At 37.6% G+C, this 23,666-nt stretch overlaps 1 protein-coding gene across 1 annotated transcript in view; it reads left to right on the top strand.

Moving 5' to 3' along the window:
• The window catches only part of smg1 (SMG1 nonsense mediated mRNA decay associated PI3K related kinase), a 73,478-nt gene extending 53,825 nt beyond the window's left edge, over positions 1–19,653 (top strand). Inside the window, exons 55-64 of the mRNA XM_057861390.1 lie at positions 143–352; positions 582–719; positions 808–960; positions 1,057–1,236; positions 3,356–3,583; positions 3,674–3,885; positions 3,951–4,051; positions 8,313–8,486; positions 10,484–10,590; positions 16,750–19,653. Of these exons, the coding sequence (XP_057717373.1) occupies positions 143–352; positions 582–719; positions 808–960; positions 1,057–1,236; positions 3,356–3,583; positions 3,674–3,885; positions 3,951–4,051; positions 8,313–8,486; positions 10,484–10,590; positions 16,750–16,827 (1,581 nt within the window). The 3' untranslated portion in view covers positions 16,828–19,653. The remainder of the gene's footprint in view (positions 1–142; positions 353–581; positions 720–807; positions 961–1,056; positions 1,237–3,355; positions 3,584–3,673; positions 3,886–3,950; positions 4,052–8,312; positions 8,487–10,483; positions 10,591–16,749) is intronic.
• The last annotated feature ends 4,013 nt before the right edge of the window (positions 19,654–23,666 follow it).

The following is a 23,666-nucleotide window of genomic DNA, read 5'->3' as shown; positions in this document are numbered from 1 at the left end:
GTCGTTAGCATAAATGGATAATTAAATAAATTACTTTGAAATAAATACAGTATGTTATCAGTGAATTAAGCTAATTGCATAATTTCCCATGGCATATTGGTTAGAAAACACTGCACTAAGCTCATCTTTAATGTTTCGCAAGGTGTCTTTGGACGAACTTTGTAAGAAGGCAGCAGAGCAGAGCCTGGCATCAGGTCGTGTGTCCCAATTGCTGCTAAACAGATCCACGGTGCTGGCTGCGTCTTATGATACAGCTTGGAAGAAATTGGACCTTTTGCGAAGGTTGGATGGAAACCTGGATGCTGCAAAGGCCAGTTTGCAGAGGATTCAACTCCATGTTGCTATGTTTCAGGTATTCCCCAGAGGCTACATTTGACTTCTCATTGCTTATAATGACTTAATTTTACCAAGGACTCTTCTGAATTAATATCGTTCTTCAAGTACCATATTTATGCTTCTGGATAACACTCGAATAAGACGTACAGAAATTTTGGACGAGTTTCGAAACTTGACGTAATCAGAATGTTTTCAGTTCTTTCATGCCAAAGTAAACTGGTGTCTTTTGCGCCTCTTTCCCACAGTGGCAGCATGAGGACATTCTGGGTCCAAATAATCAGACACTCAGTGTCAACATTCCCCCTCGTGCCGTCATCCTCAGCAATATGAAGAAGAAGCTGTACAAGCTAAGTCAGGATGAGGGAGCCATTGTCGCAATTCAGGTTTGTGTCATGATAGACATCGTTGTTTAATGTTGACTTGTTTCTTTAGCCCTCTTGTATTGAAGAGAGTTTTTTTTTTCTCCTACAGGAGAAGCTTTCATCACTGGAGGCCAGCATTGAGCAGCGCCTGAAATGGGCTGGTGGTGCAAACCCAACACTGGCACCAGTCCTTCAGGACTTTGAGATGACCATCAGGGAGAGACGTGCTACTGTGGCCAGAGAAAACCAGCGTGCAAGCCAGGTGCCATTTCTTAGAGCGCCTCTTCATAAAACCTTAAACGGTATACTGACCTAGTAGCAACTGGACGATTCATTTTAACGATATCTTAATTTTTAGGTCACCTTCTTGTGTTCCACCATCCTAAATTTTGAAGGCCTTCGCACCAGATCACAGGAGGCTCTCAACATGGATGCAGCCTTGTTTGAACTGTTGAAGCGCTGTCAGCAGACCTGTTCATATGCTGCCCAGTTTAGTAACACGGTTTCTACACTGGAGCTTGAGCTGTTGCAGAGGCTGGTAGGTGTGACCGCTAATATAAGACATGGCAATTTACTTTATTGCATTTAATGGTCCCTAGCAATGGTTAAAGTTGTTTACAGCTGACCAGCACATACACTTTTGATATTTAACCAGTTTTCTCAGCATTTTCGACTGCAACGTACTTTGCTTTTCGTTCTGAAGTCATGGTTTACCACCAGAGGTGGGTAGTAACACGTTACATTTACTCCTTTTCATTTACTTGAGTGACATTTTTAGAAAAATGTACTTCTAAGAGTAGTTTTACCTCACACGTTTTACTAAAGTAGATTCTAGAGATGTCCCGATCCGATCACGTGATCGCGCCATTTTTCAGAGGATCGAAATCAGGAAAAAGTGTCGGGTTTTTAATTTAAAATGTTTTTCTGCTTCATGCTCGTACAGCACCACAGCTTCTCACCCTCCCTTTTGCTAAGCAGTGCGGCCAGACTGTCCAGCTTGGGTTTGGTACTTAAAGTTAACAATGATTGACAGGTTTGTAGTTTTGATCTTGCCAGAGAAGCTTGGTAGCTCTACGATGAAAGGCACAAATGTGTCAATCATAGTTAAACTTGCATAAGTGTGCTGTGGCAACTTATTGTGTATTTGAGAGGCTGTTCGCAGTAGCGTGAGGGGATTTGAGTGGACTCACTCAATGACGAATTTAATAAAGACAAGAATTTTTCTACATTATTCTTGTTTAAAAATCACATTTTGAAGGTGGTACGGTGGGACAGTAACATGTTTGGAACTTCTGTTGAAAAAAAAATAAATAAATGAATGAAAAATTCCCATATCGGCAGATTCTCAAAATCAGGTGATTCGGACTCTGGTGCAAAAATATGCGATTGGGATTTGTGAAGAAACGCTACTCTTACTCTGCTACATTTGGCTACACTAGTTATTACATTTTTCCTCTTTATTCTACATATTAGATTTTACTTTTTTTGTCAGCGATGCCAACAGTAATTCTGCCAGTTTCACCAATGAGATGTCGTAACAATATTCACATGACTCCATTATACCAATCAGACTTAAACTTGCCGTTGTATGATGACGGTGGCCTTTTCAATCACGTGGTGTTTTTAAAGCACAATAAAAAAATTAATATTTGACATAAAGCGCTGCCATCAACATGACTCAAAAGTGCCGATTTTACCCTGTCTCCCAGTTTTAATTGGCACTGATTGACCACGGAAAACAGGAGATATGATCCTTTTAATTTCATAATAGGAACTATGAAAAATTATTCACTATTCAACAGTTCAAACTACGCACTATTTATTCCACTAGAGGGCACTCATGTTCTTTGGACAACTGATGCTTCAGTTCTGTCATTTTTGTTTCTCTTACTGGAATGCAATGATTTTTTTTTTTTTTTTTGTATTTATTTGGCTTTGTGTGGTTATGTCATGGGTTATTTTACAGTATAATAACAGTTCATATAGATAATTTTGAGCTGGAAAAAAAAAGAAACATTATAACCAGTTACTCGCAATGTTACTCATTGAGTATTCTCTTCAGCAAATACTTTTTTACTTAAGTACATATTTTGGTTGACTACTTTTACTTGAGTAATATTATTTTGAAGTAATGCTACTCCAACCTAAGTAAATTTTTTGCTACTCTACCCACCTGTTAACCACCGCTGATTTGCATGAAGAATAGATAAAAACACCAGAATGCTGTTAGAGCCCAAGATTGTACCTTTGTCCACTAAAGATATTTATATTTATGAAATTACCAACAGTTACAGCAAATTTTGAGAACAACTAGCTCGCTAATTATACCTTCATCTTTTCTTTGCTGGAATATGGTAATGTATTTTACTCTGGAGTCAACCTCTCCATGTACTCTAAAGTGCGACTGCTTGGCTCTTAACCGGAACACATAAGAGGGAGTGCATAACACCTGTTCTGGCTTCCCACCATAGGCTGCTTTTACACTTTATAGCGTTCAACTGCATATTTGAGCATTTACCTGTAATGCAATGCAATTCAGATGCATTCTTATTTAAAATTAGAAAATGCTCTTCCTTTATATTCATTGTCAGCCTTTTTAAATGAGAAAAGAGTGACACATTATTAATCTTATTTTTTCAAACTCTTTATCCCTGCAGAATCCAGTGCTAGACCTACCAATAGGCAGTCCTGAATGGCTGTCGTGTGCCCACAGACAGCTGGAAGAAGAGCTGAGTACAGAGCAGAGGATGCAGGAGGAGCGGGAGCAGCAGCTGGAATCTTGTGCTGAAACTCAACAACTGCTTGTTGACTCCATTAAAACTATTTTGTCGAGCCACAACCGCCAGTTGGCGGATGTCAAGCACCTCCTTCGAGCCATGGCTAAGGTACTGTCTGTTGGTTTTGACTACAGCTGCACTGCATTACATGTATTATTTTGTTTTTAATTGTGCAATCTATGTTTAAATTTTGTACAGGATGAGGAGGCGGCATTGGCTGATGGTGAAGAGGTAGCATATGAGGGCAGCGTGCGTCATTTTTTGATGGAGTACAAGGCATGGCAGGACAACATCCAAGTGGTCTTGTTCACCGTTATTCAAGCCAGTGGGCAGCCACGTAATCAAGAGCAACTCGAATTGCTCGAAGAGATCCCCGCCACTGTGAAGGAGCTCCATTCCCAGAGTCAGAGGTAGGCCCCACGCAAGAATTATGGTATCAAGCAGGTGTTCATTCTCTGTGCTTGCTTCACTGCAGTGTGTATAATGGCCTGGTGGGCTTCGCCTCCCCACTGGTGACGGACAGAGAAAATGAATGTGCCAGTCCTGTGTCAGCAGCACAGACAAGCTTTGCAGCAGGTATGATTATCAGGATTTATAAACCCAAATATGAGTATATTCATGTTTTTAAAAAAGGCTTACTGATGTTTACATGCCGTGCTTAAACGTGTTCATGCCAATACAGTATTGTGTTTATGAAAGGGTTACCAGAACTCACTGATCAAAATTACAAAGTACTAGAAATGTGTAGTGTCATACTGATGCATCGGCGCGTGCTCTGAGCTCACTGAGCGAAGTCTCATCTTGGTGCACGTACAACTTTTAGAAAAAGTCACATGACCGATGCAGTCGCTGAATTACTTGCCAAGCAAGCTCTCAAATTGTCCCGAATATATAGGAAGCGCATCTGCCACCTGCCAATGGGATGAATTGTATCAAAACTACAACGTCTGAAGTAAATTAAAATCAAACAATCATACATAAGCATATGTCTTAAGCAGGGGTCGCGTTAACCGGATATTTTCCGTCGTTGACCGGTTTTTTAAAACGGTGACGGAAAAAACTGAAATCCGTCCGTCATTTTGACAGGTTGCAATTCACACCCCAGACCACAGGGTGGCGAGTCAGCATATTAGCTATTGTCTCTCTTAATGCATGACGTCGTTGGCTCTTCTGTCAGAATATTGTAGCGTCACCGGGGTCTGGCGGCGGCACCGTGATTGACACATCAACGCGAGGTTCTTATTGGTGCACCCGGTGTGCCAGCGCGTCATCCAATCACCCAATCACATGACGTCACAACTCCGCCCCCCTGACCGGAGCCGCCATATTGTGTGTCAGCTCGTCATATTTACACATTACCGCTACGTACATGCCTCCTATTACTGCGTGTTTTTCTGCTCGTTAATATTAATAATCAAAATGGTGAAGATGAGAGCGAGATGGACTGCTGTAATTCGACAAGAAGTCTGGGCACCAAACGATCACCACAGACTATGTAGTAGTCTTTTTATATCTGGTAAGATGCATTTAATATATATTTAGAAGATTTTGGGCTGACAACCACAATTAAGATCATTGTGTGACGTTGGTGATTGGGGTCTATATCGTTGCCTCTTTTTCTTTGGGGGCGGAGTTGTTGGTAAGCAGAGTAAAAAGGGAGAAAAATACCACGACTTCCGTGTCTAATTTTTCGCCGCCAAGCAAGCGTTACAATATTAATTAAAAATGAATGAAAACTAAATACTATTGAATATGTCATCATTATCATTTTAAAAATTTAAGTGACGGGTAAAAATAGACTATGACCGGATTTTTATGACCCTGTCAGTCAAAATGACAGACAACGAAAATGTCTAGCGCAACCTCTGGTCTTAAGTGTACATAAGGCACATCACATTACAAGAAGTTTACTCTGACTTTATTATTCACATTTATTGATTTTATTTAAAAATATCAGCCATATATTTAGAATATATTAAGTAGGGCTGTCAAACGATTAAAATTTTTAATCGAGTTATTCACAGCTTAAAAAATAATTAATTGTAATTAATCGCAATTCAAACCATCTATAAAATATGTCACACTTTTCGGTAAATTATTGTTGGAATGGAAAGATAAGACACAAGACGGATATATTCATTCAACATACTGTACATAAGTACTGTCTTTGTTTATTATAACAATAAATCAACAAGATGGCATTAGGATTATTAACATTCTGTTAAAGCGATCCATGGATAGAAAGACTTGTAGTTCTTAAAAGATAAATGTTAGTACAAGTTATAGAAATTTTATATTAAAACCCCTCTTAATGTTTTCGTTTGATTAAAATTTGTAAAATTTTCAAACAAAAACTAGTAGCTCGCCATTGTTGATGTCAATAATTACACAATGCTCATGAATGGTGCTGAAACCCATAAAATCAGTCGCACCCAAGCGCCAGCAGAGGGCGAAAAAACAAAACACAATGTAACAAATGGACATGAGACCGTCATTTTAATCTGTTTGAGCGGGGCATGTGCCTTGATTGCGTCAAATATTTTAACGTGATTAATTAAAAAATGCCGCCCGTTACCGCGTTAATTTTGGCAGCCCTAATATTAAGACATAAATAATACACTGGCCTTAATAATTTTAGAGGTTATGGAATCACCCTGTCAATTAACAATGCTGCTGGCAAAAATATTAAGATCCATCGGGTGTTCTCGTTAGCCAATAGCAGGCATGAAAATCTCTCACCTTTCGGCGAAATTCGCCGTTTTGAAGCCAAAAAGGGCGACCTACATGAATTGCGTAGATCCGAGGAGAAATTCTTTTTGGGAGGGGGGGGGGGGGTCGGGAGGTATTATTTAATTATTATTATTATCATCATGTGATTAACTTAGTACGTAAACTGAGCACTTAAGAGCACAGTCAGCAAATCCTTCTAGATGCTTCGCAGACGAGAACCAATCATCGGCCAAGCTGCGTTCCATTATTCCAAACGCGCGCACTCCTTACTGTACATGGAGTGCTCGGAGAGCCTTTCGTTGCATTGCAAAGCTGCGAAAACAAAAAGCAGGCCTTATCCACACCGGGGCAGACCAGAGCGCAGCATACACACTTGCCTGTATTTGCCAGCAGATTGAAGTTGATGAGTAATGGTTTCAATCGTTTTCACATTTTGCGATATAAAAAAGTTACTGCCATTCGTTGCAGCTTGCGTTGAACACTGCCAGAGCTAGCTAAATCTCCAATGAAAAAAAATAGCTCCCGTTAAATTGGCGTCAAGCGTGTGTATTTAGCGGTAATACAAACGAAGAAACACACCGTTGAGTCAAATTAAGCGGCATGCTCTCGGATGGAGGGGGCGCCTCACATCGCTCCCGTCTTCCGCCGGAGACGCGTTATTTTCGGCTTGGATTTGAGCTGACGACCGGCCCGACGAGTGGTGGGAATGAGTCCTGCTTCTTAAAGCTTTTCAGAAATACAGGGATCCCTCGTTTTTGGCGGTTAATGGGGACCAGAACCCGCCGCAATAAGTGAAAACCGCGAAGTAGCCCCCCCCCCCCCGCCCCCATTTTTTTTGTGCGTGTTCAATGCATTTATTCAGATTGGAAAAAGGATACATATATATGACATGTTTTTTCACTTTTTTCACCAAAGTATCATTTATGAATGGTTTTCAAGCACTTCAAAATGTAAGAATTATGAAAAGTTTTAAACATGTTACTGCCCCACTGAATTATTTTTAAACAAGAATAAAGTAGTAAGAAAATGCTTGGCTTTATTAAATGCTTCATAGTGAGTCTACTCAAACCCTCTCAGGCTTTGGTAAACGGTGATTGACACATGTGCAAAGTTTTTCTTTTTATATATATTTTTTTGTTTGAAGCAACTTCTTTGATTGAATAATAAAGACACAAATGTCCTAGCCAAAATGTGGCCCAAATGCAAAACAACATTACTTCAATGGAAAAATTTGTTTCAATCAAGAAAAATAGTTTTCAAATGCTTTTTTTGTCTCAAATTTATTTTTGCAATCAAAAACAATTTTTTAAATTGAAGTGACTTTTTGGGGATTAAAAGTATATACTGTATTTTGATTGAAGCAACTTTGTTTTTGATAGAAGTAACTTTGTTTTTTGATTGAATAAAACAAACACAAATCGTTATTGAGAAAGAAAGAAATTAAGAAAGCTTTAAAACTAAAAGCCACCGGGGAGTTTGTTTTTTAAAATATTTATATTTCATTACATAGACATGCGTCGTCGGGAAGGGAGATTGAGGGATAAAAAAATGAGTTAGATGAGGCTGCTAAAGGCAGTGGATACCTCATCAGCTGGGTGAATAGCAGACCTGGTAAGAACAAGTTTGCAAGGATAGTCGGGTATTAAATACAATTATAAACACAATTACAATGTTATTTTTCTATAAGATTTTTATGTCATTGCTTTATTAATCATTAGGTGCTAGAGTTGTTAAGTATGGATAATAATGAAATTAATAGTTTTAAGAACACCCGCCCCTCCACCGGTCTCTGCACGGCCCTGCTGAAACACAGTGTGGGTCGACAGAGCTCAATATTTTGTTGGGGTGTACAGTGTACTGGAACATATTTCCTCCACACCCTTCTCACCTTTTTAACCCCTGACCCATTTTCATGCCTGCAATAGAGTGACACAGTACCAGCATGCATTGTGGGTAATGTCTCGATGCCTCGTCAACCCATCACTACAAAGTACTATAAATTTTACTAATGTGTTTGTTGGGGTTTCTTCATTTAAGTTTAGTTTCCGTTGTGAAGAAAAGAGATTTTTCATTCAATGCTTAAACCTGAATTTCATTTGTCCTTCAGCTGTTCGATGCAGTGGATTGAAGACACAGCCAGAATCCATGTCCCAGAATGCACGGAAGGCCCTGCCACGTAACCTGGGAACCCCCACCGACACCCCACCCAGCACACTGATGAACAGCAAAGGCCTTAACCCCAGCCCCAAGAGGGCTGTGCGTGACCCCAAAACAGGAAAAGGTTGGATAACCACTTTGCTCTCAAAAGACATTGTTCTTCCCAATGCAAATATTATTGATCAACTTCAATTTCTTTTTTCTGAGCCATTAGAAAAATCTGAGGATGACTGGCAATACAGCCACACATACCAGAAGTAGTAACAACACCCTTTTGTATTTCCAATTCTCAGAACTTGAAGTCAGGTGACTTGAAGTTCCGCTCTGAGACTCCTAATTTGGCCAGATTTCAGAATAGTCCTATATACATGTGTTATACATCATTGGAAAGCCTAAAATCTCAATTTTCTGGGGAAAGAAAACATTTGAACATGAAGGCATTGAAAAAAAAAAAAAAAATTAAACAGCAAAACCCTAACTGGAGGCGAGAGCATGAGAGAGCATACCATAATTTTCGCACTATAAGGAGCACCTGACTATAAGCCGCCACCCACCAAATTTGGCAAAAAAACTGCATTTTTTCATAGGTGAACCGCTCTTGACTATAAACCGCAGCTGTCCTCAGTGTATTATGGAATATTTACACCAAAAGATATTAACCGGTAACACTATTTGACAGCGGCATCATATGACTGTCGGAAGACCAAATGAACCACCATGAAGCTTTGAACCAATTGGCTGCAATGCTTTATTGCTTCAAGACGCTTCATATGGCCATCACTGCTCCCTTGGGGTAGACAGTCAACCTCTGCTGCCATCTGCTGTCAACACTGTTGTTGTCCAACATGCCTCCTAACATGCATTGCAGCGCTATAGATGTAAATAGCAATCAAAATTCATGTTCTGTGGTAATTATTTTTTCAGTTACTGTTCCGCTTGTTTCATTAACTGCTAGTTATAGTATTTGGTTACACTTTATTTGACAGTGGTGCCATAAGACTGTCATTAGACAATCATAATTATGACATGAAACTGTCATGAGCATTAATGAATGCTTATAACAGACGTCATTTAGTGTTATGCGGCAAATTATTTCACTTTTGAATGGATGTAAAAGATCCGAGCTGGACATAAATGGGGTTAGTGACATAATTTGCTGGATGACACTTAATGACACAAGCATTCAGTAATGCCCATGATAGTGTCATGTCATAATTATGACAGTCTTATGACGCTGCTGTCAAATGAAGTGTTATCTATTAACCCAAATAAATCAACAAATAAGCCGCACTGGACTACAAGCCGCATGATTTAAAATGAAGGAAAAAAAGTAGCGGCTTATAGTCCAAAAATTACGGTAATTAAAGACGCCATGATTTTAATTAGATATTATCGCGTACTTACCTCTTTCCGATCCAAAAACTCCATGTAGCATGTATCACCGAGTGTCAAGACACAGCTGTGAATGGCCACTGCCGGATTTTTGGGGGATTTTATGGGTGAAACATGGTAATATAACAAGGTTCGCGATGCAGAAATCGCAACATCAAGGAGTGGTCAAGATTTTCATATATTTACCCTTTAAAAAAAAAAAAAAATTCCCAATTTTTCTTTGTCTAGATCGATTATTTTATCATTAAAATATTGGGGGAAATCAGAAAGTGACAAAAGCAAAAATACAATTAAGCGATAGTTATGAGGTAGATATCGGTGACTTATTTACAGACACTATTTTTTTCATTGTGACGTAATTAGTTTAAAATATGCGAGTGAATATTTATTTATTTATTTAAACTAAATTTTAGACATCAATGATTCTAAGCTAAAAATGACAGACATTTTGACTAATAAATAGCTTCTTTTTATGGCTGGGTTAAACAAAAGCGGTTGCATGACGTCTGTAAACGGGGGTCTACAGGGTAAAACTAACAAATTAAAAATAGTTTGGGGGCTTAATGTGCCATGAATGTGCTATGGCAGCATATAGACATATTGTTCTATCAAACACAACAGTTCTTACACTATACAGAAGTTTATTTTAAAGAGGGGTGCAAGAGCAGAAACTGCTTTTTCAGCCTTGTCTGTGTTTTACGCCACATTAAAATTCTTTTTCACCTGCAGCTGTCCAAGAAAGGAACTCGTATGCTGTTAGTGTGTGGAAGAGAGTGAAAGCCAAACTGGAGGGCAGAGACATCGATCCAAACCGGAGGATGAGTGTCACTGAGCAGGTCAGGTTTAAAATTAGGGCTGAAAGATATTGTAAAAAAACTTACATTGCGACTTTTTGGGGGGGTTGCAATATATTGCGATATACCGTATTGGGCCGAATATAAGACTGTGTTTTTTGCATTGAAATAAGAATGAAAAAGAGGGGGTTGTCTTATATTCGCGGTCTAGACATTATACCCATTCACGACGCTAGATGGCGCCAGATATCTTTGCATCAATGTAGTCATGACAGATCTCAGCTACTCTCAAGTTTCACCAGTTTGCATTATTCTATTGCAATGTTTTTCCTTATTCAGATTTGTTTCAATACTACAGTTAGTTAGACTTCACTTTGATGGTTAATGCAGTTATTGAAATGTTGTTGTTTTATCACAATAGATTGGTTTATTTACATTTCAAAAACCAGAAGCCACTCATTTAGGAATGTGATTGCACTTTAGTTTACATATTTAAATGTTCAGATATTAAGATTTGAATGAGGCAAAATAACATGCTTTTTCTCTCAAATATATTGTGATAATCATTTGTTTCGGATGTACTGTAATTATTTCCTGTATAAAAATTTATTTGGTGTTCAAAAAGTCATTTTTCAAACTTGAGTCCTGAAAAAGAGAGGGTCGCCTTATAATCTGGGCTGTCTTATATTCGGGCCAATACGGTATATTGCAATATTAAAACTAGAAGAATGTTCACCAGATGACTTGAATAGCTATGTTTGGAAAAGACTTTGGTTGACTCACCATGTTTTTATATCAATGTATTGTATTCAGTATTTTATTAGATGTTTTTCCTGAGTTTCCCCTTTGGTTTCTCATTTATCCTTGTATTCTTAATTTTTTCCTTTATTTTATATTCTTTAAACAATTCATCATATTCTTCATCATGAAAGCGTTATCTATTTTTTGTTGCATTATAGATGTAAGGTGCTGCAATTAACTATTGATTTAAGAACCGAAAGTGCAAAAAATTTGCAAACCCACAATATATGTTGTGATTGAATTCATATTAGGGCGGGAGCTATCGATTATTTTAGTAGCCGATTAATCGATAGTAGTTAGTTCAAATAATCGAGTTATTTGATAAGAAACATAAAAAATTTAAAATACTGTACTCTAAGTGGAACAAAAGAACAATTGGCTAACTTACATAGCAAAAGTCGGCTTACTTAAAAGCTATAAAATGCTTTTTTTAAACAATGCTCTTAACAAATGGTTCAAACACATATTCCTACAAAAAATGGCTGAATATACCTATAAACTAAATTACGAATGCATTAAAAAATTGTTAAAAATAAATAAATAATGTTGGTCTTAACAGGGAGCAGCCGAATTCAGCCATATGAAATGAGTTATATCATATTAACTGTCACCACTAGGGGGCAGTGTATCCACCAAATCAATAAACCTTAATGCAAACACTTTAAAAAAAAAAAACTAGTACAACACCACTTTAATTAAAGGAATACTTGTAGCAGCTAAATTTAATTCGAATCTTTTTTTCTAATCGAATTACTCAAGTTAATCTATTAACCTTTGCAGCACCAATTCATATAAAACCGTTCATTTGTGGCTAAGGGGGTTTATCTGTGAATGAGGAAGATTGCTGTATATAAAAGGGATACAGGAAGCCATGTCTTGGCAAACTTGGTGCTTTTACCAAGCAAACCAAAAGTTGAGTTTCCCAAAAAAATAATGGTAATTTAACATCCTGCGATAGGAATATTGCACATGCGTACATTGCGATGTCGATATTCAAACGATATGCAGACAATATAAATGCACTTTTCTTTCAGTCTGAAGTTTAATAAACATAACACTCACAGGACGTAATCACCTTACCAAGGGTTGAGCACTAAACAGTATATCAACGTATGATATGGTGCTTTAATTGCTTAATTGCTTAAAAGATGTACAATTTTGCATTGCATATTCAGTTGTACTGTGCCCAATCGTTTTTTGTTTTTTTGTACCTGATTTTGATGCTCTGTTTAGCAAATGAAAGTGGAAGTAATTTAAGTTGGCCCTTGTTGAACTTTGTAAGAGTGTAAAATACTGTAAAAGTACTCATACATGGAGCCAATTGTATATCAATATGCCTCTAATGTAGCGGCCGGTAGGCCTGAACGATATTGGAAAAAACCAGTGACGTGCGGTGAGGTTCATGGTTGGTGAGGCACTGACTCCTTTAGTGTCAGATTTCCAAATATATAAACCAAAAAGGGTAGCTTATTCAATTGGCTACTGGTTATTTCATATCTCATCAGCATTCTTCACAAAACACGCACACACGGTACATATTATCGATACGTAAAAGTAAGAAAATAACATGCATTTGCTCTACACCCTCAATGTGTTGGCCGTCGCCATTCTATAATTCATGCAACATAAATGAGAGTAAAGAGTGGTTGGTGTACAAAACCACAGAATTCACTTCTGACCTTGAGTGAAATATTCAGTTGTTTTTAAAACTTTTAATTCTGAAACTGTAATCAATTTATTACAGATTGCTAAACAAAAAGTGTGAGAAGAAAAACAAATAATATTTTATTTAAGCCCAAAATTTAGTTTTTAAATATTCTATTGTATTTTTCTTGGTCTAAGCTCTTTTTTTTTTTTTTTTTAAATAAGATTGAAATGAAAACTGTTTGTGGTCTTGCGCCTGTCCTTCACCACAAAAACCGGCGTTACTTTGGAAGGGCATAGGTTTTGTCTCAACATTCGTAGGGACGATATAACAGCATAACCTGCATGTAGGTACACTTTTTGCTGGGGACGGGACATTAATTAGACCAAACAGGTTGGATGAAGGGGGCAAAGGGCCACATTTCTAATGTATATGAACCTAATTAATTAATAGGCAAAATGATCAATGCAAAATAAATCCTTATCTACTGATAATAACTTTTACGTGCATTGGTTTAGATGATACACTGTTCAATTCAAACCTTTGTTTTCAAAAAATACTAAAGAAACATTTTGAAAACTTCCTGAATAAATGTCTGGTTTTTATTAGCAAACATAAACATAGTGAAAATAATTCACTTAATAATGGTAGGGTCAATTCTATCCTTACAACATATGGAACTATTGAAAGATCTAAATTCTCTATATAACTGAACATTATATCATGCAAAAAAGGTAAGGTTGCTTAAAAGTTGGTGGGGACAATTTTAGCATGCTGAAAAGTTGGTAGTGTTATGTCCCTACCGTCCCTATGCAAACCCATGCCCTTTTAGTAAAAGTCCTCCTTATTTTCCTTCACTTTAAAAAAATCTCTCCGCCTCAATGGAGAAGATTGCTTCAATTAGATCGTTCTGTGTTCTATTTGACAAGCCAGAAAACACAGTGGATGTGTCCAAATGTCTAGCTAACCTTTCATCTTTCTCAGCAAAACCATGTAATCGTTCTACATATATGCCACTTTTAGAAGAGCTACACGCTCATCGTTACCACGAAATGTTAACTCCTGTTTAGCTAGGATGCAGGTTGCATTAATGAGGTCTTTCAAATTCTTTTCTTTACCTTAGCTTTGAGGATGCTACCGTTGAGCTTCCGCTGTTCGTCAAAGCCAAATCGATCCTTGAGCTTCCAAAAGTTTTTAAAGCAAACAGGCTTTGAATGTGAGTGGTCGAGCTCTCATGTTTGCTGAGGCTTCGTGGTAGTTTTTTAATGTCACAATATCTCGTGTTAGTCCAGACATTGGCACAAGTTGAGAAGAAAAGGCAGGGAAAGCAGCAAAGGCGATTTTTCGAAGGACAGCCACATAGCCAGTCTTTTCGGGTGTACCAGTCCGTTTGAAAAGCGCGAGTTATCCTCTGTCCCGTAGTTTGAAGCAAACCTTTTAGCTCCGGCGTTGTGTTAACCGCGTCCACTTTTAACGGAAAGTCCAGTTTCACGTACGCCCCCTTGCAGTGCGGCAGAGTACTATCTGCCGCAGCCTGTGTCTTTTCACTGCGGTTTTATTTCCCATCAGCAAAACTAAATATGTCGCTAACAAACATTAAACTTTAAGGGTTAAAGACATTAGCCAGACTGAGGAAAATCAGGTCAAATAAACATATCTGGAAACATTATAATGGCGACATGCAGATGTACGGCAACCAGCACACTCCAATTCCATGTATCAACCCAGTTTGTTAAGGATTGCGCAATCAGAGGTGAGGCTTTACTCGTTGCTGCCGCACCTCTCGTTTAATGTCTTTATTTGAACAGGAAATAGGCAAATTCAGCGATTTTGACTATAAAATTTTTTGAAATGAGTCATACATCAAGAGCAATGGACAAATATTAATATAAATTTGATGCTATAATTATTTTTTTGTTATGATGACAGGTGAGGCTCTGCCTCACCTGCCTCCCCTGACCGCACGTCACTGGAAAAAACTATTGCTGCGATTTTTTGGGGGGTTTGCAATATTATATTGCGATATTAAAAAATTTTTCGCGGTTAATGGGGACCGCGATAAGTGAAAAACCGCAAAGTTGCGCACCCCGCCCCCCAAATTTTTATTTTTGTGTGTGTGTGTGTGTGCTCAATGTATTTATTCAGATTTAGCATTAGAAAGAGATACATACAGTATAAGGCATGTTTTTTTTCTCACCTTTTCCCCAAAGTATGATTTAAAAAAATGTGTGTGTGTGTGTGTGTATATATATATTATATATATATATATTAATAAATGGTTTTAAGCACTTCAAATGTTATGTTATATTTAGGGCTGTCAAACGATTAAAATTTTTAATCGAGTTAATTACAGCTTAAAAATTAATTAATCGTAATTAATGGCAATTAATCGCAATTCAAACCATTTATAAAATATGCCATATTTTTCTGTAAATTATATATATATTCTGTAAAATAAATTGTTGGAATGGAAAGATAAGACACAAGATGGATATATACATTCAACATACGGTACATAAGGACTGTAGTGGGCATTTCACTCTACTGTCATTTAAATCTGTCTATGCTGTCCTCACTCCGAAGCGTCTACTTTTTCCAAAGCTAGACAGCTAGTGAACGACGCCATAATAATCAGACTTCTTTCTTTTTCATCTGATTTATTAATAAAATGGCCTCAAACCATTGTCCTCTTTAGACCGTCGTAAAACTACCAAAAAAAAAGTACACAAGCATTGCATTAGCATTAACGTTAGCTTAGCACGCTATACAGGTTCACAAAACATAAACAAAAAGCGTCTCATACAAAAAAATGTAACATTTCGCTTACTAACATAATATGTGCGTTATTTACAACAACCATACTTACGGACAAATCTTGTCCAAGGATCATATAAGCACCACATTACAACGTAGGCGTCAGCCCGAGACGTCCTACAGCCATATTGAACTGGCAAGACAACAATAAACCATGTCGCAAAGCGACCACAAGAGTTCGCTGTTAGACAGCACAAAAAGCCTTGCTGTAAAACTTACCAAAAGGCAGAATACTGTCTGAGTGGGACATGTGCGTTAATTGCGTCAAATATTTTAACGTGATTAATTAAAAAAATTAATTAACCGCGCGTTAACGCGATAATTTTGACAGCCCTAGTTATATTATGATCAGTTTTAAACATAACTGTCCAACCAAATCACTTTTGAACAAGAATAAAGTACTGTAGTCGAAAAATGCTTGGCTTTATTAAATACTTCTTTTTATCTACCTTAGCTGTGACTCTTGTTGGACATGTAGAAATTACAAACTCCTCATGATCACTTCTGGCATTTAATTTATATGTCTCAAACGTCTCCACACACACACACATTCATTCCAAAGCGGCTTCCTTGCAGAAACTGTTTTACAAGTTAAACGATGATTGACAGCTGCTGCGCTGTGATGTCCGCTTCTTTGGCAAGATCAAAGATACCAGCGTCGTTAACTTAAATAAGCAAGTGCTGCAGTGACTGTGGGGTTCAAAGAGCGTGTGAGGCTCTGCGCAGAGCAGAAAGCAGGACGTATGTGGATTAAAAAAAAAAAAAACTATCGCACGTCCTTGCGATGGGACTATCGCGCACGCACACATCGCGATGGCGATGTTTAAACGATATATCGTTCAGGCTTACCGGCCGGTACGTTTGTTGCGCGCCTTGTTTTACCTCACCACTTGACTGAAAGGACTCCCAAATGAAACGGTTGTCCGATTGTTTGCTTCCAGGTGGACTTTGTCATCAAGGACGCCACAAACATGGACAACCTAGCCCAGCTATACGAGGGCTGGACCGCCTGGGTGTGAACACAGCGCCAGCGTCATTCATGTCTTTGGTCCAGCGAAGGCTCGGAGATCCACTGAAGTCCTAGTGGATTTAGGGTCTCGGGTGTCGGAACAGCAGCACCCAGCCACACTGCGAGGAGGAAATGGAAAGCGGAAGCTTAGCCCCGCCCTCCCAACCTTCTGGGCACCAATACCGGGCGAGCCACCCCGTAGCTGCCACCACACTCCCGCAAAGCAAAAATAGGCGATCGGGCCAACGCAACGCTTAATGGGTCTGCCTTTGCCCCACCTCCTTTTCTGGGGCTCCACCAGGCAAGCTGCGCCGGATCGGGGGGAGGGGCGGGGAGGAGGGCGAATGAGAGATACCTCGCCCCCCTCACCTTTGCAGCCTACGATCAAGTTGTACCCCGAACATCACTGCGTCCTGTTGAGCTCGTTAAACTCCGCCTGAGTTCAAGATGAAGCAGGGAAGTGAGCCCTTTCCCACTGGAGCACACTGCCATCACGCTGTGGGTGGTCTCCAAGTGGCTTCTTTGCATTGCCCACCCTGTTCTCTTGAAACTCTGCCTCTGCGGGGCTGTGATATTGATTGCCTGTGGGCAAGTTGGGCTGGAATGAAGGTTCTTCAGGATTCTTCCGAGGACCGAATTGATGGAAGAAAACGTTATTCAAACTGTTCTTTGATTGATCAAACCATCGGATTTGACCAAATAAAAGATTGTTGTACGAAGTTATTTACTCGTCGGGAGGGTTCTTGGTGCTTTTCTGTATCAAGCTGAAGCACCGAGTCACATGTGACTTTGCTGAGACGGGACGCTAAAAGGTGAATTCATTTAGAGGAGGCACAACCTCCATGTTGTAGTTTTTCCTGTGTGCATCCTTATTAGTCTGTGTTGTGCTTTGTAACAATTGGTCTTTCCAAATAACCAAGTGGAGAATGTTGCTGCCTTTTTTTTTTTTTTTTGACTACCTTGTGTCAAAGCCCTTGCTTTCCTTATTAAGTAAAGTAACTCCCGAGTCCTGATGCTTGTATTTTATTCATCTTGACGTTCTAGTTTTACATTTTTAGTGGGAGATATGATAATTTTGGGTGATGGTGAAATGTTTTCTTAAGCTTTTACTCTGTTTAACTCCAAATAAACATTGAATTTATAAGCGTCTTGTTATAAATAACACAGGTAGCGTTAACACTGAGCACCAAAACAATGGAAGACTGGAAAGGTGCAGTTGCCCAAGTACAGTAAAACGTCAACACTTTATTTGCGTTATTTACTCAGCAGTGTTGTTTTTGGCAGCGCTTTTAATTTTCGTCTTTTGGACAATAATACTTACAGTATTAGTCTTAGTCACAGGGGTGAGGCCAGAACGGTCAGGAACGCAGTTCCGTTATAACAGTCAGTATACAATATTGAGAGCCGGAATGATGTTTCTGTATACAGTGCTTTGATTCCGAAAATAAGACGGCAACTGTCGAAACGCTTTGCAAAAAAAAACACCAAAAAAATGCTAAGCTGCCACACATGCATTTCATCTCCAAGAAGAAAACAATCTACCAACATCAGATTTACATACACAAGTGCTAACAGTAAGCATAATAAAGTGCTTGTGTAGCGTAATCCATTTCCACCAATATTTATTTATTTTATTCCACGGACGGCATGGAGGTTTCCCCAGCTTCTGCAGTTATCTGAGTCTGATGATGATGAGTCACGTCAATGTGCGAATGCACGCAGCAAAGCAAAACGCCTGGACTCATTCATCCGTTCAATCGGCTGACATACTGACATGTGATCAGCAGAGATAGTTAGCTCTGATTGGTTCAAATGTGCATGTTTTCTGGAACAGCAAAAAAAAAAAAAAAAAAAGGGTTGAATTGATGCGATGAAAAGGGCAATGCAACATGAAATTGATCAAATCTTTAGGAGCAACGAAAGAGTTGAGGCTTATTTTTATTTGCTCTGATGGGGAGGTTCAGAACATCTTAGCTGTCAATATGCACTTTGGACTTATATTTGTTCATTTATGTTAGGCTACTTATTTCCATATGATTTTTAAAAAAGTCAATGCGCGATCTTCAAAAAAATATTCCCTTTCACTCTGCATAATATAATTTGTACTTATTTTTCTGAATGTATGTTACTTTTATTTTTTAAAAAATGTTTACATTAACTTCAATTTTAATATACATCCTATGTTCTTTAGTAGTTAAAATTGAGATTTGGCATTTAGTATGTGAGGAAATGAGGGGAAAATAAAAATTAGGAGATGGAGGTTGGGGTTATTGCTGTTTTTGTTAACTTTTATTTTGCAAATCATTAAAAAAAAATACAATTTTAAATGAAAATCAGTTTTTGTATGTGTCATAGAAATAACTGCTAAAAGTTTTCTTTGCATTTCAGTAGTTAAAGAGGCGTGACCTCCCCCCAAAAATTAAAGAAAAAAAAAATACATAAAATTTCTGGCTCTGTGGCGACCTTTACGTCGGGGAGTTCTGGCAAGAAATTCTATTCACTTTCACCCCTGCTTAGTCATATGTTAGTCTTTTTAAAATGTCTTTGTCTACTTTTTCCTGACGAAAACTCAGACTAATTTCGCCCAATTTTAGTCGACGTTTACTCAATGTTTTCGTCTGTAAAATTTAAAAGTAGGGCTGTCAAACTATTAAAAGTTTTAAGTTAATCACATCTTAAAAATTAATCATAATTAATCGCAATTCAAACCATCTATAAAATATGCCATATTTTTCTGTAAATTATTGTTGGAATGGAAAGATAAGACACAAGGCTGATATATACATTCAACATACTGTACGTAAGTACTGTATTTATTTATTATAACAATGAATCAAGAAGGCATTAACATTATTAACATTCTGTTAAAGCGAACCATGGATAGAAAGACTTGTAGTTCTTAAAAGATAAATGTTAATACAAGTTATAAAAAATTTATATTAAAACCCCTCTTAATGTTTTCGTTTTAATAAAATTTCTAAAACTTTCAAACAAAAAATAAACTAGTAGCCCGCCATTGTTGATGTCAATAATTACACAATGTTCATGGATGGTGCTGAAGCCCATAAAATCAGTCGCACCCAAGCGCCAGCAGAGGGTGACAAAACACAAGTAACAAATGGACATGACACTGTCATTTTAATCTGTTTGAGCGGGGCATGTGCGTTAATTGCGTCATATTTTAACGTGATTAATTCAAAAGATTAATTACCGCCCGTTAACGCAATAATTTTGACAGCCCTATTTAAAAGTTTTACTCCAAAAATGAATGAATAAATGTTTCGAACTGTTTCGAATGAACATTGACAAACAAGTGCATATTGTAGCGTCTACAAGGACAACGCCAACTTGGTGATATTGTACTGTTTCCTTCTGAGTGTGTATTTTCAATGAATTGTACCCACCTGGACGCCACGAACCATATGTATATATATTTTTAAAAAGTCACAGTTAAAGAGGATGCTCACTGTTAGCATTAGCCTAATGCGAACGAGAACGTGAATGCTATGCTAACACTATGAGTTCCATTTAGTGTGTGAGTACGGCTGCAGCTATCGATTATTTTAGTAGTCAACTAATTGGTTCGAATAATCAAGTAATGAGATTAGTAACATTTAATGCGTTGCTTAAACAATTTTAGGAGATGTAAGACAGAATTAAATGCGAATGCTAAATTCTCGAATGTTTCTTCAAACTGCAGATTTGCACTTTCATTTAATAATAAAGCACTTGAGCCTAACCAAAGGGTATACAAAGAAAATAAGTACAACAAAAGAACAATTGGCTACTTGCATAGCAAAAGTTGGCTAGCGTAAATGCTATAAAATGCTACCATTTTTTATTTTTTATTTTTTTTTTTTTTTACAAAGCTCTTAACAAATCGTTCAAGCACATATTCCTACAAAACACAGCTACTGTAAATACACTTGTAAACTAAATTACGAATGCATAAAACACATCAAACGAAAACTTCCCTTATGTTAGTCTTAACGGGAGCAACTGGATTCAGCCATTTTTATCAGTTATATCATATTCACTGTTGCCACTAGAGGGCAGTGTATCCTCCCAAATCAATAAAACTGAACTTTCAAAACAAACGATGACAATGCCACTAATTAAAAGAATACTCGAAGCAGCAAAATTTTATTTGAAGCTTTTTTTTTTTTTTTTTTAATCAAATTACTCGAGTTAATCGATTAATCGTTGCAACACTAGTGATAATCACTCTGCGCAGACCTGTAATGTTAAAGCAACATTGCATATTCTCTCCGGCCAAGATAAACCAAATCTTACTGTGTATGTTTCAGAACAAGCAAGAGGGAGACGAGGACACTGGTGAGTTGGAGGGGGAGGCGCAGCACGTCACATGAGTGACACAACCAAACACTGCTAAGATGCAGGCTAATTACATAAAAATGTCACACATTTTGAACGTGACGGAAACCGGCGCATTTGCGTCTCGTCAGGCGAAAACTGGCATTAGTCTCGTTAGGTTTTAGTCCCCCTAGACATGTTTAGCTCGTTATTGTCATGAGAAAATTTGTTCGTCAACAAAATATTTTCGTTACTGTTGACGAAAACACAAACTCTGTCATAGGACCGTTGTAATTATGACATGGCATTGTCACGAACATTAATGAATGCTTATGACAGATGTCATGAAGTGTCTTAACTAGGGCTGTCAAACGATTAAAAATTTTAATCGAGTTAATTACAGCTTAAAAATTAATTAATCGTAATTAGTCGCAATTGATCGCAATTCAAACCATCTATAAAATATGCCATATTTTTCTGTAAATTATTGTTGGAATGGAAAGATAAGACAAGATGGATATATACATTCAACATACGGTACATAAGGACTGTATTTGTTTATTATAACAATAAATCAACAAGATGGCATTAACATTATTAACATTCTGTTAAAGTGATCCATGGATAAAATGTTATATTAAAACGCCTCTTAATGTTTTCGTTTTAATAAAATTTGTAAAATTTTCAATCAAAAAATAAACTAGTAGCCCTATTCTGTCCTCAATGTGTGTGAGTACACAAACTGACAGATAGCGAACATAAGTTCCAAAAAGAAATCAGACGGTGTGGCAAAGTTGCATGGGCTTTACTGAAGTCATCTCTTTTTGACAGGAGCACGTTTCTTGTATTTTTGTAAAACTGAAAATAACAAGGCAATGTGTCAATAACTTGCATAAATCACAAAATAACATAAAATGTACACACACGTGTCCATTTGAGCAGTAGGACTAGCCAATTAGCTCACAAGCATCTAACAATGTAACTGCATTTCACCATATATGTGAACAAATTCAAATACACATCATCAATAACTATCTAATGCTCATGAATATAAACAAAGGAGGAATATAACTCACAACCGATGCATGTATTAGACACAAACAGTGTGATGGGGCTATGAGAACTGCCACTGAATACTGGATGCGGACGTTACCTGGTCTGAATAGCACTGTCTATTAGTGTGAGTTCACGTCGACATATAATCACGTCAGAAAAGCGCGCCGAAACCCAAATAATCCGCTGCACTGAATCGCCAGCAGAGGGCGACATTACGCCACATAACATATGCAAGTCACACCCAAGCGCCAGCAGAGGGCGGAAAAACTCCATAAAACACAATTAACAAGTTGGCCTTTCACTGTACTGACATTTAAATCTGTCTGAGCGGGCATAGTGCGTTAATTGCGTCAAATATTTTAACGGGATTAATTTAAAAAATTAATTAACGCCCGTTAACGCGATAATTTTGACAGCCCTACTCTTAACCCTAACAAAGTACCTAAAACTCTAATCCCAACACAAAGACATTTGAAAAAAAAATCTCAATATTGCATCAAAAGTGGCATAATTTACTAAATGACAATGACATCTTTCATAAGCCCACATTCATATTCATTACCGCCTGGTGTCATCATAAACGGATTTTAAGGGGGGGGCCAGGGGGGCAGCCCCCCCGTGACCGAAAAGTGTCATTGCATGAAACTGACTTTCCTATATATATATAAATGTTGTAAAGCAATAAAACTGCAACAAAAATGAATGAAATGAACAAAAAAATATATTTTTATAATGGGTCAAAATTATTTTTCGAACAGATCACGCGACTAGCACCTTAGACGGTCATTTGCTTTTCATATAATTTTCAAAAAAAAAAAAAAAATTAGGTGAGGGCAATTTTATTTTTCATTTTTCCTATCTAGCTTGTTTTCCATTTCTCCCTCCTCCAACACACCTGACTCAAATAATCAATAATTATCAGGCTCCTGCAGAGCTTGCTGATGAGCTGATCATTTGATTCAGGTGTTTTCAAGGAGGGAGACATGGAAAACAAGCTGGATAGGGGCTCTCGAGGACCGGACTTGGGCACCCCTGATTTAGACACAAATATCCCACCCATAAATGGCCCAAACACAAAAAGGATTGCTTCAATCAAAGAAAACTTTTTCAATGAAAAATTAAGTGTTCAAATGCAAATTTTTCAATCGCAAAATATTTTTCGCATTCAAAAATGTTTTCTATGATTGTATTCTTTTTTTTTTTGATTGATTTTTCTTTTTGAAAATATATATTTTTAATCAACTTATTTTTTGACTGAATAATAAAGACAAAAACGTCCTAGCCAAAAATGTGGCCCAAACACAAATCAACATTACTTGAATCAAAAAAGTTGCTTCAATCAAACAAAACATTACTCCGATCAAAAAAAAAAAAAAATTATCAAAAAAATTTTTTTGTTTCAAATTTATTTTTGCATTCATTTTTTTTTAATTGAAGCGACTTTTTTTTTTTATTGAAAATATATATTTTGACTGAAGC

The sequence above is a fragment of the Corythoichthys intestinalis genome, chromosome 16 (genome assembly GCF_030265065.1).
Source record: "Corythoichthys intestinalis isolate RoL2023-P3 chromosome 16, ASM3026506v1, whole genome shotgun sequence".
NCBI classification, from domain to species: Eukaryota; Metazoa; Chordata; class Actinopteri; order Syngnathiformes; family Syngnathidae; genus Corythoichthys; species Corythoichthys intestinalis.
The sequence above is the reverse complement of the archived record's forward strand: the minus strand, read 5'-3'. Positions and strand labels throughout refer to the sequence as shown.